At 38.2% G+C, this 17731-nt stretch overlaps 2 protein-coding genes and 2 pseudogenes across 6 annotated transcripts in view; all 4 read left to right on the forward strand.

Annotated features, from left to right (window-relative positions):
* The window catches only part of LOC149106223 (collagen triple helix repeat-containing protein 1-like), an 84864-nt gene that overhangs the window by 44417 nt on the left and 22716 nt on the right, over positions 1–17731 (forward strand). The gene's annotated exons all lie outside the window — the stretch shown is intronic.
* Positions 1–17731, forward strand: part of LOC110061059 (uncharacterized) — a 100666-nt pseudogene that overhangs the window by 44394 nt on the left and 38541 nt on the right. The window lies entirely within an intron of this gene.
* On the forward strand, positions 900–5573 carry LOC110061780 (collagen triple helix repeat-containing protein 1-like). Of its 2 annotated transcripts, XM_089297764.1 has the most exons (4): positions 901–1070; positions 2822–2917; positions 3321–3635; positions 3814–5573. In XM_089297764.1, the coding sequence occupies exons 1-4, from the start codon at positions 1014–1016 to the stop codon at positions 4168–4170; spliced, it is 825 nt and encodes a 274-aa protein (XP_089153890.1). In that variant the 5' UTR covers positions 901–1013; the 3' UTR covers positions 4171–5573. The 2 variants fall into 2 exon arrangements, with proteins under 2 accessions (XP_089153891.1, XP_089153890.1); XM_089297765.1 differs by lacking the exon at positions 2822–2917 and having other exon boundaries at positions 900–1070.
* Positions 7757–9477, forward strand: LOC149106229 (collagen triple helix repeat-containing protein 1-like; annotated as a pseudogene). Its single transcript, XR_016209677.1, has 3 exons — positions 7757–8040; positions 8389–8724; positions 8974–9477. The product of XR_016209677.1 is annotated as a collagen triple helix repeat-containing protein 1-like (transcript).

Below are 17731 nucleotides of genomic sequence, written 5' to 3' on the forward strand. Positions count from 1 at the left end.
TTCTAAGGTCTCATATTTGAAAAAGCGAACTCAAGGAGACGCAACAAAAAACGAAAGCAATTGTTAGTTCGCTCGTTTCGTCGTCTGAGCAGTACAGTACAATCCGAGATTCTGTAACAAATTTTGCACCTGTATTCAGGAATATCCTGAACGTCGCGCAGGGATATATTTTTAAATACAAAAAGTAATAATACTTGCTTTTTTTAACGGCAGTAGAAGATTAGAGATAAAAGCTTTTGTCTTACCATTGCACTGGGATGTCCTCACATCAGTATACATGGGGGATTTTAACGTTCGATCGGAATGCAATACGACAGTTATACGCCAGTTAATAAGACAGTTAATATTAATTCTGTCCCAAACACTGTATCTGTCCCATTGCACATATGTTTAGCCAACAGAAAAATTAATTAGTTTTTAGATTGAAATTAAAAGACGTGAAAAACGTTTGGTTTAAAAATACAGAATTTGTTAGAAATGCTGCGGATGACTGACAAATATATGAAAAACTTGGAAAGGGAACTGAACAGGGCGCAGATTCAAGGAATTAACATACTTAAATGAATCTCAGCTTCGATATCCTCCCGACAACCCCCTTTCAACAGTGAGTCACCTATTTTGATAATCGACCAGAAAAGGTGCTTAAAAGGTCGATTTTTTTTTTCAAAAACTGGCACCTGAATCACAACTACTGAAAAAGTATGACACAGAACATATTTTTGAATCGGACTTAGCTATAGTGTCAATCAGACTTGCATGAACATGTCATCCAGTTAGTTATTTTAATGTGCTTAACCTATTGGCAAAACAAAAACGACACGCATTTTTTCACGCACGCCTTCGTACTAAGTAAAGGACGTGATCCAAACTAGCCAAGTCATGTCATAGTGCACCTTAAGGAACGAAAACCAACCTATCACATAGGAGAATTAAAGTGTTAACGAAATCCAAGGTTTTAGTTTTCAGTCATGTAGGCACTTGACAAGAACAACGAGCAATCGCCATTTGGGTTCATGTACGTACGACTGCAGAGGAGTGATTGCACCCTTAACAGAGAGAGCTCACCAATTGTAAGTTCAGTGCTGTTGTCTGATTTATTTTTATTTTTTTGTTTGGTTAGGTTGCCTAACAACAGAAGTCTTTATTTCCTCTTTGACCTCGGCTGTAATTTAACTTCTCAATTTTAGAAACCCAGTGAACCCTACTTAGGGATATCTTCAACAAGCCGAGCGTTGCATAAATTGAGAAACAAGCAATCACCTGCATATATTATATTATTTTTGCTCCTGTAATAACACCAGTATTTTCCTATCTGAATTTTCAGCTGAATTAGCAAGGCGTGATTACTCATGAGTTGACATCGGTGGAATTGAGTTTTTTTTTTTTGTTTATGTTACTCTTGTTATGGCAATGCAAACACAAAAAGGAAGCTTATTTACTGGTTTTTTTTTTTTTTTTCTACTTTTTTTTACATCTGATAACCTTCTTTTGAGACGCAAATCATGCAAAGACTTTGAAAGTAAACATATACTAAATACTAAACCTGTTAAATCCGATCAGTGGAACCTTCCAATCCTTTCTTGTAGCGCAATGTTCATGCGTACAGTCACGGAATGGGAAAAACACTAATTTGCCGACATTTATAAACACATGCTCTTTGTTAGGGCAGATTTAGACGGTACAACCTTCCGCCGACGGGCACGACACGAACTATTTCTTGTAAATCAAACATAGAGTTCTCAAGTACACGAAACAATCCTCCTTAGGAAAAAAAGATGGCGGTCCAACCTTATACAACCCACAAAGTACAAGAAAAGCCATATTTTTTTTTGCAATATTTGTCGCTGCGCTAACGACATTGTGTATGCTAGGTTTGAAGATTTTAAACTTTTCTATACGTTTTAAAGAGCGTTATTAAAGTTCTCGTGCGTTAAGAGTTATAGTAATGTACCAGTAACCATCTTTTTTTCGCACGGCGGATTCTTGCTGTACACTGTACCTAGCCGATAACTTGCTCAGTGCGTGCGGGACAGTGGCACCATCCAAAACAGATTTATGTTTGAAGGTTTCTTTTCCCTCAAAACAACGGGTTTCTCTTATCAGCACCTCTTGTAAAAGACTTTTGTATATTTACTTTCAGTAAGGTTCTTGCTTATCTCATCCATTCTTTCTATTCTGTTTTCATTTCATTTTCACGGTTTGACGTTGTATAGGCAAAATGCTCTATACCTATTTTGCAGAACCACGATAGTTACGACTACCATTACAAATGAAAGTACTGAGATAAGGTTTCTTTATTTCTATAACAAATTCAAAGTTACGTTGTGCTGCATAAACTATTTCCTAGTCACAATTGCAAGTCTTCGTTTCCAAACAAATTCAACTTGCACTGCAGCCTGAACCCTATAAACTCAATAGCTAAAACTAAAACGGATTATTTTCAGTTTTTCTAAGAAGCCACATCTTGACGTTGCAAGCTAAGCTCAGACAATCTGGCGCCCTAATGCCTCTTATCGCTCGCAGAATTACAAAACAAGTCTATCAGCTTTATTAGTCTCATAGGTAAATATGTACACATATAGCAAATCAGTAAGAAATAAAATGTAAAGACCAAAAGAGATTGCCCGAACGGGAAAGTATCCCATGCGAGGCGCAACCCTAAATCTAAAAAGAAGAAAAAAAATAAAAGGATCTAAAATTTAATAGAATTACAATAAATCTAATCAATAACTACTAGTGCACAATAAAGTGCAAGTAGAATCGGTCATCAAAAGACCACTGTGAATCGTAACTAATGAATTCGAATGTTATAATTACACAGTGCACTACCATGCCAAGTTTACTGCTCGTTTTGCTGGCCACACTCCGTGCTGTAACGGGAAACAGCAACAGCAAGCATACCGGCGATCAAATCACGGTAAAGTCGAGTAGTAAACACAAACCTTGTGTAGACTTGTTAATAACAGTTTTTAGGTCAAATGTCTGCATTCAAATTGCTGTAAGAATTACTTATAACTGTCCTTCAATTCCACACGCTATCTCTGTACCAAAGTTGTTATAAAAATTACTCATAATTTGTTTAAGCGACGCAAGGATTGAGACAATTATACTTCATAGCAGCACTCCAATGCAAAGAAGCGCAACATTTCTACTGAGCTTGAAACTTGTAATAATACCGCTCTAAGTCAGGCCAACGAAAAGAACCCATTTAGGATTCTCCATAAGGGGAAGCGGATCTTCTATGCGTGAAATAGCTTCAATTAAAAACGGTGTTTGATGTTACTGATTTAACTGCGTACACAATATTGTTTTGTTCAAAGCCGTCCTCATTCTGCTGCGCATGTCAACCCGGCTCACATGGCAAGCCTGGTAGCCCAGGGATACCCGGGCGAGATGGACGTGATGGTCGTGACGGAAATCAGGGACCCCCGGGAATGACTGGACCAGTGGGACCTCCAGGGCTACAAGGAACAAAGGGAGAAACTGGTGTCCAGGGCCCTAGCGGACCAAAAGGAGAGCGTGGAGAGACTGGGAAAAGTGGAAGTCCTGGGACGCCAGGCCAGATGCATTATAAAAACTGGAAGGAGTGCGCATGGCAAAATTTGAATGATCAAACAGACTACGGTCTGATCAAGGTACACGATTTTGTATACAATGACGAAGTGACTGTCATTCATTTCGTCGACAGATTTCTCATTAGGGGCTCAGTTTTCTTTCTTTCCACTCTTCACTGTATTATATAATTTAAAAATTCATATTTAAAACTTTTACCAAGAAAATCCACAATTAAAAAGTTTTTTTTTTTTTCTATAGGACTGTATGTTTACCAAAAACTTCTCTGATACAGCCTTGCATGTTTACTGGACTGGTTCCCTTAGAATCTACAAGTGCACAACTTGCTGCAAACGCTGGTATTTCACTTTCAACGGAGCTGAATGTGTAGCTCCCCTGCCAATTGACGGTATCGTGTACATGTGGCAAGGAAACACTCAAGACCTACACCGTGTCCGCCATATTGAGGGGCACTGTAACAACATCCACAAAGGGAAAGTGCGCGTAGGATTCTGGGTTGGTGACTGTGAGGGTTATGGAGGAGGTACTGACGCCTACACAGGATATAAATCAGTGTCCCGGATCTTTGTTGAAGAAGTTACTAAGCCCCAAGACTAGATTTTTATACAAAACAGCTATTCGTTTAAGAGATCAATATAAAATAACATTTTCGATTGGTACTTGTTAAGGTGGCTGAACACAGTTTTTTATACCTGTGTTTCATTCACCTTTTTCTCCAAAACCCTTGATCTCTCGGTCGCCAAAAATGGCAGCAAGCAAGTTAACAACACAAACTTTGGTTTTTTGATGGTTAAGCTGACGTATGTGCTGTTGCCATGGCAACATGAGTAAATATAAACAGGCCTTTAAAATCGGTTTTGTTTATTTGTGGAAAATCTAGTCATTCGATTTTCTTTATAATTTGCATGCAACAAGCTTTAACGATTCTCACAAGTTAACACCATTTTGCTAATAATTTAACAGAGAGATCTTTAATTATCCCTTATTGAAGGTTCACTGGAATATCTAGAATTTCCTTTGTTAAAATTCATTTATTTTCAATACTCCTGTTACTTATTTCCTAAAGTATTTTCGTGCCAAATTTCGTGAAATTCTAATGAGTGGTTCTCGAGAAATAGGCATATTTCCGAGAGTGCAATTCTTTATTCAATCGCAATTTTTTGACTTACTACGCGTCCGCTGCATTTAATTGGGTTCTTTCGGTAACAAAGAAAAAGCTGAGAATTGCTGGGTTATTTGCATCGTTACCTTTTCTAACATATCTTTGTAATAAAAGACTAAAGCCATCAATACACTGCGTTCAATTATAGAGAAAAATAGCACATATAGTGAAGGTGTTGAGTAAATAAAATGATCGCTCTATGGAAGGCATGTTTGTTTTTGCAATCCTTGTGCGCGTGCTGACTTGCATCAGCAAAAGCGCGCGCGAAAACTGTGCTCGGCCGCCTTAAGGTCATTCCCCAATATTGCATTGCGCATCCTTACTGCGCATAATTTCACGCGTGATTAGCGCGCGCGCATTAAAAAATGGAGGCTTTTTGTTTACAGCTGGACCTCGCCATAGAGGTAAATCGTCATTTTCTCGCAAACGAGTATGGTGACCTATCATTTTTTTTCTGTTGTTTTGAATTGAGTAGTAAATTTCTCTGTGTAAAATAAATATGGACCAATTCTCAGTGTAGAACAAAAAGCAATCGTGACCACAATCATGGTGTTATTATAAGGATTTATATGGGTATAAACAAGGTGCTGTTGCTCCTAAACGAACATGGGGACCCCTCATTTTTATTTCAGAATTTAAGTTCCTGTAATATAAACAATCAATAGGGAAAGTTTCACAAAAATCTCAGTGCAGGTTCTATTTGAGTGGAATCACCTTAAATAATTTATAAATTTTGTTAAGTAAATGAAGCGTGAGCGGCAGTTTGGTTGTCTAACTACAGCTGCGTGATTATCACTGGTTGTAATTTAACAATGCAAATAAAGATTGTGTTGAAGTAGTTAGAGACCCTAATTTAGTTTTTGAACCGTTTTGACACGTTTTTCTCGCTTCAAATTTTACCACTGTGCAGATTTAAAAATTAACTAACTTGTAACTGCGCACCAGTATTATTAAATAAAAGCAGAAAAAGGCAGGATGATTTACGCTGAAAAAATGTGCACTGTGTCAAAGTTCTATTTTCGCTATTTGTTTGAAAAATAGATCAAGTGCTAGAGAAGGAGTAAGAGTAGTTTATTCAGTCCCCAAGGTCATATATGTAAGCCTCGATACAATACGCCGTGGGAAAAAAAATGGCGGTTGTACATTTTACCACGATATCATTCAAACCTTACACAGCTTGAAACCAGATTGAATAGTGCTCCGCATCTATAAAGCAATTCAGTCTCTAGAGCACTGCCAGAATATAGTTGGTATTTCAGGTCGTTAAAACGGAAACTCAAAGAGGAGATACGTGTAGACCTCCGATGATTCGTTTTCGCTTGCTGAAACTAACTTTTGCGTAACTTGGTATCTCGATTTCAATTATGTATTTAAATGTGAAGGGTACCAGGATCGAAAAAAAAATTTTCAGAAAACTCAGAAAACCAAATCAGAATAAGTACAAATGAATTGGCTTGAATATGAGTAATCAGTAAGCCATTTCCAAGTTGCCTTTTAACTTCAAAACGAGTCCTGGTACACAACCTTTCACATGGAAATAAGTTTGATTTGCAAGACAATGAATGTGCAAGAAAAACTCATTTACATATGAAACGTCCTGCACCAGGGCTCCTTTTAAAACAGAGATAATAGGAACTCGGAAAATGGCTCGTTGATTTGATGTGTGCCGAAAAAAACTAATAACATGAATGTATTTTAAAAGTGCCCGATTATTGCGATTGGTATCGAATTTGGTAACAGATAGAGGGGGTAAGCAAGAACTGCTATTGATATTTATCAGCAGATCAAACACTTTCATGCGAGCTCAAAGATCCTTTTTGCCAAGAGAGCTAGTGAGTAAAGACCTAGAAATAGACTTACTGCGCGCACGACCCCATCCCTTAACTTTTTTAGATGTGATTTCCAGTACAATATTTTATCATTATGCAACATGGCATTCTGTGATTTTGATGTTTGATAATTACCCAAACATTTCGTCTCAATTCCTTAACTTAGGCTCATTTACAGCACATGCATTGCATTTAATTAAAAGAATTGCCGAGTTATACCTCCAGAGCAAAAATGATGCCTTGATAAAGTTACTCGCGAATAGAAACGCTTTTACAAACAGATGTGCAAGGTAAATATCGTAGGTTGAGTAAAAATTAGTCGTGTTCATAACTTGTTTGTTCATATCAACAGTCAACAAAAAAAAATCGAGCGAAATATGAGTAATCATCAGCAACAATCTTAAATTATCCAGCTTTTAGTGATAATAGATGAAATACTGTACAAGGTTGTTCCAATAAACCGTGGCTTCCCAATTCATGAAAACAGTTTCTCTGGTGCAGTGAAGAGATGAACTTATTTCGATCTATTTTTACGTTAACAGTTTATTTTTCCTTCTGACAAACAAGTCAAAATCGTGTCAATTGACAAGTATAGCAAAGGAAAAGGTCGTGATTCAAATCCTTCACAAAAACTGCTAATTGCTCTTTTCATATCTTCAAAGAGAAGTTTCTTTATTTTTCGAATTGCTAAGGGTGAAACGTTATCATAACGCTATCACTGTTTTACAAAATACAAAATACAAATACAAAATAAATGCGCGTTCTTGTCTACAAAAGCTTCACGCAGTCTTTAACTCAGGGTAAAACGTGACGTTTGTTTGATGCAAAACGAGACAAGAAATTTAAATCTTTTTTTTTCTTAATGAATAAAAACAAAAGAACTGTCATGAATATTATCAGTGATGTAACACAGAGTCAACACAAAGGCTAATAACTCAACTGCACACGTAACTAATTCATCATTCCTTTACAGTGAATTGTTCGACAGGCGTTTGGAACTCAAAGCCATTATTTGAGCTCACAGGTATATCGTCGTTTCCCCTGATCTTTCCTTCTCGTATTCCTTTGCATAGTTTTCTTAGTACTTAATATTTGTTGTCTATGAAATATTTAACTCTGACGCCTTAAATTCAAACCCTTTTCAAGGCTAAAATCGACAATTTTCTTATCGGTTGTATAGGAACAATGTTCACAATCTACAGATATAAGGTCGCCTTCAGTACAAATCAAATCAAAGCGTGAATTACTCAACCCTCAAGTTTGAAAGCCCTCGACACCAACATTACAACCTTTCGTACAATTTCTACAGACCTCATCTTTTAACATTTTTTCCGCAGCAAGCTCGTCAAAAATTGAGAAATGGCCCTTATTTCGCAGAAAGTCTCTGTGATGTCCTTGTTGTCGCTGTTTCCGATGTTATTGCTCATTTACTGTGCCACAGCTGATGATAAAACTAATCAACCATCGTATAAAACGGTAAGTTATTTTTGGAATAGTAAAGCGACATTTTTTTTTGCCGCGATATTAAACTCCATTCAATGATGAGCTTGTTGGAAAATAAAAATTCGGAAATACTCAGCAACAAATGCTTGACCTGGAATATCCACAGTGCTTGTGGCATTTTAATGCGTCTCATTACATGGAATATTGCATAAGAATGGCGTCTTTGTTAAAACTAAACTATTCTTCTAGACTGAAGTTGGATTACGACACAGCGCAACTTGCTCAGAAAGATGAAACACTGTAAGGGGAGTTAAACTTGCATTAACATCTATGATGTCAAAGCTTAAAGAACTAACTTTCTTTTATTTTATTTCAAACCAGCAACAACCTCCTTTCTGTTACGGTGGTATCCCTGGTACGCACGACAAGCCTGGCATTCCTGGGGCACCAGGTTGTGATGGCCGTGACGGCCGTGACGGATCCAAAGGCGACCAGGGCAGCCCGGGAAAGACTGGACCCCAGGGACCTCTAGGAACACCTGGTATCAATGGAAAGAATGGCGCGAAAGGAGAACCTGGAATCCAGGGCCCTCCCGGCCAAAGAGGGCAGCGCGGAGAGAGGGGAACAAGTGGAACCCCTGGAACTCCTGCTTATAGGAACTGGAAAGAGTGTGCATGGAAAGACTTGAATGAAAATAAAGATCACGGTCTGATCAAGGTAAATGTATGTTTGACAATTGTAATAGTTGTAATGACACAGTAAGAATATTAACACATTATTAACAGATTATTAACACAGTACTAGTAAAGTTTGAAACACCTTCACAGCAGCGAAAGTCATCATACTTGTTCCAAAAAATCTTTATCTCTTCTATACCTCTTCTATTGGGGTGAACTGTTTATTTCTTTAAATTAATTGCCCTCCTTTTTCCTTCTCAATTTCTTTCTTGTTGCCGTTTTTGCTTAGGAGTGTGTTTTCACCAAAAACTTCTCGGATACAGCTCTCCATGTTTACTGGACTGGTGCCCTCAGGATCTACAAGTGCACAGCTTGCTGCAAACGCTGATATTTCACTTTCAACGGTGCTGAGTGCTCATCTCCCCTGCCAATTGACGGTATTGTGTATATGTGGCAAGGCAACGGCCAAGATCTGCACCGTGTCCGAAATATTGAGGGGCACTGTAACAACGTCCACAAAGGCCAGGTGCGCGTGGGATTCTGGGTTGGTGACTGTGCTCATGGTGCTAAGGCTGACGCCAGCACAGGCTGGCAGTCAGTGTCCCGGATCTTTGTTGAAGAAGTTCCTAAACCTCAGGCTTAGATCTTGAGACAAAAACTCTATTCCTCCGTAAACGCTTATTAAGGGATGCAATAATTCGCTTTTCGAAATTATATATGAGTGGTTTCTCTAATTATTGGGTGCACTGTAGTTTCACGTTTGCTGATGAAAATAAAGAGCAGGAAAAAGATTGATTGTAATGGTTGCTTGCCTACGTTCCTTTCTCTTCTTTTCGCACCCAACTGGCTGAAGATAGCAACACAATTGTTGGTCTATACAATGTAATGTAACCCTCCAAGAAGTGTGGAAAAAAAAACCGGAACAACAAAGAACACACTACCAACATCACTTCTTACATCACAAAAAAGAGGCCTAGAGGCCTTAACGCGGATGGTTTTTGCAGTCATCATCGCTGGTTTCTGTGCGAAGCGTGAAGAGTGAGGCCTGATAACGAAATTAAGTGAAAATGGTGAATGAGAAAACCTTAGTTGTTGTTATTATTCTATTACTCTATTATTCTGAACAGTTTATTGCGAATGTTAGACCTTTTTTTCTACGAGCCGTACAGTTCTCAGTGAGTTCTCATTCGGCTTGCTATGTATGGCTTTGCTCGTTCTTAAAAATGAACGCTAGTTTCTTAAGACGCTGCTGTCTGATCTGGAAGCGTAAACAACATACATTTGAGACATTTGGTCCAATCAAGTAAGTTGCAGGGTAAACAATAAGTCCTTCCTCACGCGTTCGAAACTGTCGAAACGCTTGTTCAGGTTTAAATATTTCAAATCGAAGCAATGCGAAAATAAATTAAGGTCATTCCTCACATTTGCATTGCGCATCCTTACTGCGCATAATTTATGGCGTCATAAGCGCGCGCTCGTGCACGCGTATATTGAAAACATGACGGATTTGCCTTGATGTTGAGCTCATTGTAATCAGCTAATCATAAGCTTCGCGTAAGAAAAGACTGATCTAATTTCTATTGCTGAAAATTGAAGAAATAAGAAAAATAGCCGATACACTGTGATCTTTTCTATTTTACAGTCGGTAACCACGTCGAGAAATTTGGTTCAAATTTTAATCAAGGATTTAGCTTTCTGTCTGAATCAAACTTAAAATGTTTATTTGTGTCCGACACAATGTATTGACTGTAGTTTAATGCGTTTTCTTATGAGTCTGGGCTCACAAAGATTTTACAATTACTGGGAATGCGTTTTTATAATAAGCATTAAATAATGCCAAAATGGGGCATTTTCAATGCCTCACTGCTCCTTAATGAGCATGGGCACCCACCTTTTTTATTTCAAAATTGAAGTTATCATATGACAAATATTCAGTGGACAAAGTTTGAACAAAAATCTATTGTCACTTTTATTTCAGAGGAATTACCTTAAGCTCAAAACAACGAAATCCAAGTTTATAACAACTAAATAAGAGGTTATTTCGATGGTTCTTTATTAAACATAAACCTTCAAATTTTCTTTGAACACATGCAGTCCTGCAACCTAACGTGAGCTACAAAAAAAAAGTAAATGTGTTGCGCTGTGTTCTAAAGGCGGCGAAATACGAGAAACAAAAACCCGTATCTCGTATATCGTCGCTAAAAGGCGGCGACGATATGTTCGATACAAAAACTCTCAACTTGGCTGAGGTTTCGAGTTTTTCACCTTGCGTGATCAATTTTGTTGTTGCGAATAGTAGAGAGCGGGTGTACTTTGAGCAACAAATTTTGGCTTTGCTGCTCATTCATGAAACTCACAACTTGTCACGCATAAAATTTGCTCACATTTCGCGACAAGTTGAGGGTTTGTGTATCTCGTGAAGCCGTCTCAAAGCTTACCGCACGACGCCTTCCATGTTGCGACAAAATTCACATTTTGTTTGATTAATTTCAAAGCCTTCTTATGACTTTAACATAATTTATCAAAATAAAATTGTATCCAGAAAGTAGCCAATTACCAGCGAAACTTCCTTGAAAAGGGGCGAAGTACAAGATCCATCTAAAATAAAATGTTGGGTAAATACAGGAGCCATAATCGGGGACGGAGACCGTAAGCGCGCGCCATTTCTAGTATTGGGGTTGTCCCCATGATATGGGACAATAATTCTATTTTTAGAACAAATTGCGCCATCGCCTGCGACACACGCGCGTACATGCTGAGAGGATTTTTGCGGATGTCGCGCGAGGGAAATGGCGTCCGAAATTCCCGAAATTTTTCATGTTTTTGGCCCACAACTCAACGCGTTTACGTCTGTTGGAATTTTGCTTAAGTATTTTCGTCGTAAGCTGCTCCAGTTTGAGCGAAGTAAGACCGTGTCGAATTTAGGTATGTTCTGCTGTAAGCTTATATATATCGCTGACCAAGTTGTGTTCCGACGGATGCTTCTTTTACATGAGCTGTGCACAACTCCACTTTAATTTCACATATGTTGAAGGTTAACAGCTTTTCCATTACACAGCAAAAAACTAGCTGGATATATTTAGATATAGCAGAGCTTCAGGACTTCATAGTTTCCTAACTCCTCTTGCCACACGCTTGCGAGGAATTTGTCAGTCTATCGCGACCGAAAAGTAAAACAAAATAATTGTTAGTTTGAGTTTCGCTAGCTTGAATTGTAAGCAACGCTCGATGTTTCATCAAGGCCCAATAACTTTACGTCCGTAGATACTGCTCAGTTTTATTCGTGTAAAAAATCCAGTAAATTCTCTGTTGCCGATGAATGAGAGCGCCCGCCGATGCGTGTTTTGTACAGTCAGTAAACATGACAAATTGTACTTCCGCGGCACTTTCGTGTGAAAGCGTACATCGAACTCAAACAATAACTCTATAGTTTTTAAATATGTTTAAGATTGATAAATGTTTGAGAACATATTAAAAGCTAAGCTGAAAATATGTGAATAAAGCAGAAATAATCAGCAAAGTTACGGTGACGCTTTCTTTAATCAACTTGGAATAACGATTTCGATTTTGTTGATCGAGTTATCAAAACTCCTTGTCTATTTTCATTTTCGCAGTGTAAAACTTCACTATGCTTATGTTGAAGAAACACACATGATGTTAGTAACCTTTTTTGCGTTCGTGAAATTTGTTACAGCATCCCAGCACAAAAGATAACGAAAGAAATCTTTGTCAAGATTTGTTGACAATTGAAAACACCGACTCGGACTTGAAAGTGCACAAGCTGCACTATGCAAATGAGCTAATTGTACGTGTCAGTCTTTCCTTTCAAAAACTTTTGCAAACTCACCAAACAAGCAGAAACAATAAGAAACCATCAAAACAGGTTTTTGTTATGATGAACCATTGTCTGAGAAATTCACAAATTAACTCGATACCAGAGTAGAGAGTTTTCTTGCTATATTCTTAAGTCAGAACAAACGAAACATACGCGTAAGCTTACAACTAGCGCAAGCAGATCTTATTATTCATTCCCAGCGCGAGATTGAAGTCTTGTTTTCGACCCTGAAAAACCCACCTTTTCCGTTAGCTCAGGGCATAACTACATATAAGCGCCCTGGTTCGTATTCCCTGCCTTATTCCCTGCCATCGCTGTGAAAAATACGCAAGAGAACCTCTCACAATTTGATCACGCAACGTGACAACATCCACGCGAGAGCCCCGACATGTGCGTGAATCCGCGCGGATATATGACGTCAGGATGGCGCAATTTGTTCTAAAAATAGAAAAATTGTCCCATATCATGGGTGCGCGCGAATCCCGAGACTTACGGTCTCCGTCCCCGATTATGGCTCCTGGTAAATATTATTATTCCATTGGGAAAACAAATTTACGGACAAACGTGTTATTACGCGGATGCGAAGCAATCCGCGTTAGAAATTGGGTCGTTTTTATTTTTATTTTTATTATTATTATTATCTTTTTTTTTTTCTTCGTGGTAGTCGCAAATTGTAACGCAAGTTGTTATTGGCTACAGGTAATTACATTGTAGCCAATGGTAGCTCCTGTTGTTTTTTAATCCGGATTCAAGGTTGATTATACTTCACCGTCTGATAATACATCGAGCATGTTTCACCCTCTTATTCGGAGCCTTCAACATCAGTGCTCTATAAATTGAACTATAACTTTTCGGGATAGGTGCTTAATATCTTCGAGGCTCATGCGCGACCCGTATCCTGCACTGCTTTGGCGCGAGATTTAATTTGCTTAGCTGAAAAAGGTCATACGACGTAAAACGTGCACGGGTTTTGCAGCACTGTTGCAGCCAGTCCTAGAGAGATTTTTTTTCTCGGGTAAGCTTCTAGCAAGCTCCTATGCTTACATTATTTTTAGGTTTAGTTACAAGCCTAACAGATCTAATCTTAGGGCCTATTCTTGTGAACGGATTCACCTTCAAGATTCTGAGAAGGCAAAACTTAGGCGAAACGAGTTCCCGCCTTTTCTAAACTTGACTAACCCTGCTGATAGGTAAAGTTGCAAGTTTCATCAGAAGTTAACTGTTCCCGGTTTTGCTGGCGCCAAAGAAAATTCCGCGCTAGTTTTGGTCTGAAATATGCATACAGTCTGTTAACATATTCAAGGGGAAAAAAAAGATCAGTTATTGAGATAAGATACTTCAATGTCTATGAAACACGCACTGAGACGTAATTTGAGTTGTTATGTAAGTTTGTCAGACACCTAGTGAAAATACGCAGAGAACATATTCGTGAAGAGAAATGGAAAACTGAAAACATGGTCGGCACGCTTATCAGTGAGAAAAAGAAGTAAGAATCCACACTTTCAATAACTAAAACATTTTGTAGAGGACTTTTAATATTTCAGAATTAAAATTTTATAATGGTTCATAAACCACATTGGATACTCGTGCAGACCGAAACACTATATTTGAAAAACTGCTTAGCTCGACTGTGAACGAACGATTTTCAAGGCTCATTTTTAGCGTGGCATTTTTATACCACAAGAAGCAGACGAGAGATGCGAGTTCCGCGAAAAAGTGTTTGTAGTTTAATTGCTTTCGAGTTTCTGTCAAACAAACACAAATCTCTGGACCTCAGTAAATCACCATCAAACATGCAGGGCTCTTACAAATGGCAGATATTTACATTGAAACACTTGAATCAGTGACCGCCAGGGAGGAGAGCCTCAGGTCAGAGATGACAGTAATCAGTCGCACTACTTTAGGCTAACATCCATATCGAAATAAGAAAAAACATAACTTTAAAACATTGGCTTAAGTCCAATATTTCAGCGGTTGACAATTCAGTAATGTCCACTGGGAAAAACTGTTATGTCGTGAGATCTAAATCCAGGTTTCGTGAAATTGCTATACACTTCAGTTTTGAACCAACGGTTGTCTCAAGAGGAATATAAATATGGAAGGTGTGGGAATCCGTGTCGTCTCATAGTGATCAGTAAGTGGTTGAGTGGGGATGAGGGTAGATTGCAGGATTTTGTATATCTTAGGGTCTTCAAGAGAGACCTCTGAGTTAGAACGCTTTCTTTTAGGAGTCAGATAAAGCTGGAGTCATGCCCAGATTGAGTTTAATTTTAAACTTTCAGACAAACATTCCCGCTCCCTTAATATTCGAGTAACCCCTGAGGGCGAAAAGGATGATACAGAAAATGTACCTTACTGGACATTTGGGTGAACTGTCCTCATTAATTTCAGTGCTGGCACTGGACGTAACCAGTCCTTTAGTTCACTCTGAAAAGTGCGACATATTCCATTAGCAACAGATAACGTGTTCATTTTGGCAAACCTCATGAATCTCCACATTCTTCTGCTTATGTTAATTAGCGTTTACTGTGAACATTTTTCCAGCATGTAATAAATAAAAACTTTGAGAGAAAGAAGAAATGTTGAATAATTTTGTTGGGCAAACTTTCTTTTCTCTTCACATCTATCTACCTACATCACTGAACGCTGCTATAAACATTTTTTCCAGTACATAAATTAAAAAAGCTCAACAAATTTGAAAAATAAACAGTTAAATGAAGCGAAGTAAGACGGGCACAAGCAAAAAGCAAAAAAACTGTATATATATCTGAGCATAATAGAACAGAAACGGTCCAAACACGTAGGGGCCAAACCACCCCTCGAATGTTTCGTCAGTTCTTGGGTATTTCACATTATTTCGCATTGCTTAAAAAGTATTGACTCTTTCTACACCAAACTTGGCAGATGAGCAGGAGACCTATTGCCAATTATATTTACGTGAAAAATATCAGTAAATGTCAAAGTTGTGACGTCAAAGTGATGACGTCATGTTTTTTGCCACTTTTGAAGTTTTTAATATGCATATTTTTTACAATGTGTTCGAAAGAGCACATCAAGGGGAGTTGAAACCTGAAAAGATTTTGTCCATATCACAAATATTAAATGAAATATGGCATTTTTAAATATGAAAAATAACTCTGCAAAATATGGGGTCCCCCCCTTGCGAAAAATCCCCAGATTGGAGCCGTAATTTTGTTCCAGCAAATGCAGCTATGTTGCACATGTGATGTGCCAGATGTCTGAAGCGAAAAGAAAGAAGAAGATCGGAATAAAAGATTATCCCTCTAGTGTTATTACGTTAAAATTAGTTTTGTTACGTCATAACCTGTGACGTCACCCGTTTTTTTACCATCCTAACAAAGCCGAAAATCAAATTTCTAAAACCATACGATTTTTGACAACATCAAGCTTTCTATTTTTCTCGATTATTAGCCTTCCTAGAATAAAACTGAAAAAAATAAACCAGAGAGACTGACTTAAGAAGGACAGTATGGTTAAGCAAATTCCGGGGGGGACAACAAAAAAATATTCAATTTACCATATCTCAAAAAATAATCATCATAGCAAAAAACGGTTTCCGGCATTTTACTCCTCAAGTCAAGGCCTTTCCAGTGACATAATCTTTACATCCGATTTTTAAAAAAATTATAGCACGTTTCGGTGACGTCATCAATTATGACGTCATAATCTGACATTTTGTCACAACTTCCAAATTAAAATAAACTGGAGAGCAAAGAAAGGTCATCTGCCAAACTTGGTTCAAAAATATATAAACCAAGCAAATATAGCCTTCATGAAACATTAGGGGGGTGGTTTGGCCCCTACGTGAAAACGCAGCACAGAGAATTAAATGTACGTGAATATCCCAATTACGTAGCACTTCTCACTCTTTAGCGTCGACCGGCCCAACATGAAAGTCGCCTTGCCTTGCATTCTGTCAGAAGTGCATGTTCTTCGAACAATTTAAGAAGTTACTTTTGACAGAGGAACTCCAATTCCAGGCTCATATCACAGTATCAGGAAGATTGCGACAAATCGCGTCAAAAATATATTCTCAATCTTGAAAGTAATAAGTTCTGTTAAAGTTCGCGCGAGAAGACCGCCAGCTACACAGGTTACCGTTTTCTTTATAAACACCGACACTCATTTCTTTCTTGTAATTTACCAAGGCACAAAAATTGTAAATGACAAACGCGAAAAATTAGGGACAAATAATTTGGCTGATACGTGCGCATTATAATAGTTGAGGCACTTCATGCCCTTTAAAATACACTTTAGGACAAAGTAAGAGGAACAAAATAAGGTGGTGGTCATGGAATGACAGTTTAGCGATTAGCAACTATCAATTGCTTCCAAGAAGGTAAATCAAAAAGTTTACGCTAGTTTACGTTAGCTTAGGTTACAGTCCTGATCTGTCCCATCAATCCCACTGACATGAATGAACAAACGCTAACGGAAGAAATATCTCGTCATACATCACGTTTAAGATTCACATGCCAAATAGATTGCATGCCATCGGCTAATTTAGCGATGACTAACTACCAATCTCATTTGAGAATTCAAGTAAAATATAAACCAAACGGTTTATTCTGAATGCGTGCCCCGACAGGAACCTTGCAAGAACGAACCAACAAGCGCTTAAGGTAGAAATATTTCAGTCGAGAAAATGTAGAACCTTCATCACGTGCGAAATAGTATGCATGTCAAGAGCTACTAGAGCACTGAACGTCAACTACCAATCACACAAGACGATTAAAATACAAATCTGATGGAAAAGTTTAATTTTTAGTTATGCTAGCGCTCTGACAACAAACTGGTAGAAATGAATGACCAAGCGATAAAGGAAGAAACATCTTGAGACAGACCACGTTCAACTTTTCCTTTCGGTAACGTTGATGTGTTTACGTCTATCTTAAAGACCAGCCGGCGGGTTAACGTTTTCATCAAGGTAAGGAAACGTTCCTTCTTACCTAGTGAATGCACCCCATTTGTTTCCTTTATTACATATATTCTGGCGTCATGAAAATACGAATGACCTGTCACCAGAATTCCAGTATCTACATTTGTGAACGAGTTTGCAAGTTTTTGCAATGCTAAGATTTATCCTGTGGGTGCATCAAATTTAAATGTTAGTTTGCGAACAAGAATTGCCAGAGACTCAACTGAAACGAAGAAAAACTTCTATCACCAGTTTTCGAAAAACCAACAGCAA

This window comes from Orbicella faveolata, unplaced genomic scaffold, assembly GCF_042242905.1.
Source record: "Orbicella faveolata isolate gen_17 unplaced genomic scaffold, um_ofav_v1 contig_3, whole genome shotgun sequence".
Classification (NCBI taxonomy): Eukaryota; Metazoa; Cnidaria; class Anthozoa; order Scleractinia; family Merulinidae; genus Orbicella; species Orbicella faveolata.

What these genes read in the sequence shown, in the direction of transcription:
- LOC110061780 (XM_089297764.1), top strand. Translation starts at nt 1,014, where the DNA reads ATGTACGTACGACTGCAGAGGAGTGATTGCACCCTTAACAGAGAGAGC. An exon ending in ACAGAGAGAGCTCACCAATT is followed by an intron (nt 1,071 to 2,821) that starts GTAAGTTCAGTG and finishes ATAATTACACAG; the next exon opens with TGCACTACCATGCCAAGTTT. An exon ending in ATACCGGCGATCAAATCACG is followed by an intron (nt 2,918 to 3,320) that starts GTAAAGTCGAGT and finishes TTTTGTTCAAAG; the next exon opens with CCGTCCTCATTCTGCTGCGC.